The 1,614-nt window shown below is 48.9% G+C and overlaps 1 protein-coding gene across 1 annotated transcript in view; it reads left to right on the forward strand.

Moving 5' to 3' along the window:
* Positions 1-931, forward strand: part of TPCN1 (two pore segment channel 1) — a 28,331-nt gene extending 27,400 nt beyond the window's left edge. Inside the window, exon 28 of the mRNA XM_010173245.2 lies at positions 671-931. Coding sequence (XP_010171547.2) covers positions 671-793 — 123 coding nt within the window. The 3' untranslated portion in view covers positions 794-931. The remainder of the gene's footprint in view (positions 1-670) is intronic.
* Positions 932-1,614: the final 683 nt, after the last annotated feature.

The raw sequence follows: 1,614 nt of genomic DNA on the forward strand, positions 1-1,614 counted from the left end.
TTATGCCATGGATTTGGTCACTGTAGTGCCTACCAGACATTCATCTCCAGGTTGAAGGTCATGGGCTAATATAATGATTACTACTCAAAGAATTAATCATGGAACCATTTGAATCTGCCCTTTGTCCCTTGGCCAGCTAGCTTGGGGATGAGTCTTCAGTCCCCCTAACAAAAATAAACATGTTATTTGCCATGGAGCTGGGTAGAAATCTGCAGAGAAGCTCCCTCCCTGCTTCTTCTGCTTGGTCTCTGATTCAGGGATGTAACATCTTCTGACACCCTGGGTGCTGCCCAGAATTGGGAGCAACTCTGCAAATCCCAGATGTCACAGGGACATTGATAGTAGAGTCCTAGATGTTCAGGAGGTACATCCTGAGAGAGGGATGTTTCCTTGCCCAGGTTTATCAGTTCAGCTGACTGGAGGTGAGCCATAGCTGGGACTTCTTGCTTGGATTGTGGGTGGCAGGGTCTCGGTGTGTCCATCACAGCCATGCTGCAGTTAACCAGGTTATTCCAGGAGATCAGGCTAAATCCAGGGCTTTGGAAAGAGCCCCTCTGTGCCTGAGCAAACGTGCCCTCAGAGGGCAGAGCAGCCAAAGGCTCTGGCCTTTGGGGTCCTGCTGGGGCATTGTGGGGCAGAACCTGATCTCTGTATCTTTGATCTGTTTCAGGAATGGTATGAGGAGCATTCCAGAAAAGAGGAATCTCAGACTCCATTGCAAGAACCTGCATCTGCTTCCAACAGCTCTCTGAAGCCCCTGAGCCTCCGACAGCGCTCCCAGACCGTCATTTAGGCCTAGCTAACACAAGCCACCTTCTATGCAATAACCTAGAGTATTACTTCACAGCATATATCTTGGGATGATGTATATAAATCTGTTCGGTGTACTGTTCAGCTTTAGGGATTTAAATCTCTTCCCCTAGGCAGGGAATTGGTGAAAAACCAGAGGCCCAGGGGACTCTGTGTAAGGCTGCTACACACAGATGGAGCATGATGGCCATGCTCAGCACAGAGTGAACATCTCGGACAGAACAGAGACCTTCTCCCTCTGAGCTGCTTCCCAGGCTCCAGCCTGCTGTTTGTCTGACCACTAACAGACCTTGGGGAAAGGGATGTGTAATCCATTAACAGCAGGAAATGCGCTGAAGCCACCTGCTTAATATTAAAACTCTTGCCCTTTTTGAAGATCTTTTTTGCTCAAAGGGTACCATTAATGTAGGAGTAAAAGATCAGGGAGTGAGTTTTTGTTTCTTCTCCACCTTCCTTCTGCAAAGAAAGGGGAGGTGGTGTGAAATTTCAGCACTTTTGGAAGAGCAGTCTGCCTTGCCCCTTCTTTTTGGCACACCTAGATGCACTCCCTGTAGTAGCTCCAGCTCTGATTCTTGAATTTAACTGTCCCTGAGCACTTCTGTGACTGCAGGAGACAGAACTGAGGGCCAGCATCTCATCGTGTGATAACCATAGGTGGGACAGGAGTTTGAGGAGACAAACTCTTGTCTCTGCTGTAGCTATCCAGTATCTGCATCGCTGCTGGTCAGTTCTGCCCGTGGCACTGCCTGGGATTGGAATTGCCTCTGTAAACCCCAAAGCTCCTGTCTCTGTTCAGCGAGAGGG

This window comes from Antrostomus carolinensis, unplaced genomic scaffold (assembly GCF_000700745.2).
Source record: "Antrostomus carolinensis isolate BGI_N321 unplaced genomic scaffold, ASM70074v2 scaffold31408, whole genome shotgun sequence".
Lineage (NCBI taxonomy): Eukaryota > Metazoa > Chordata > Aves > Caprimulgiformes > Caprimulgidae > Antrostomus > Antrostomus carolinensis.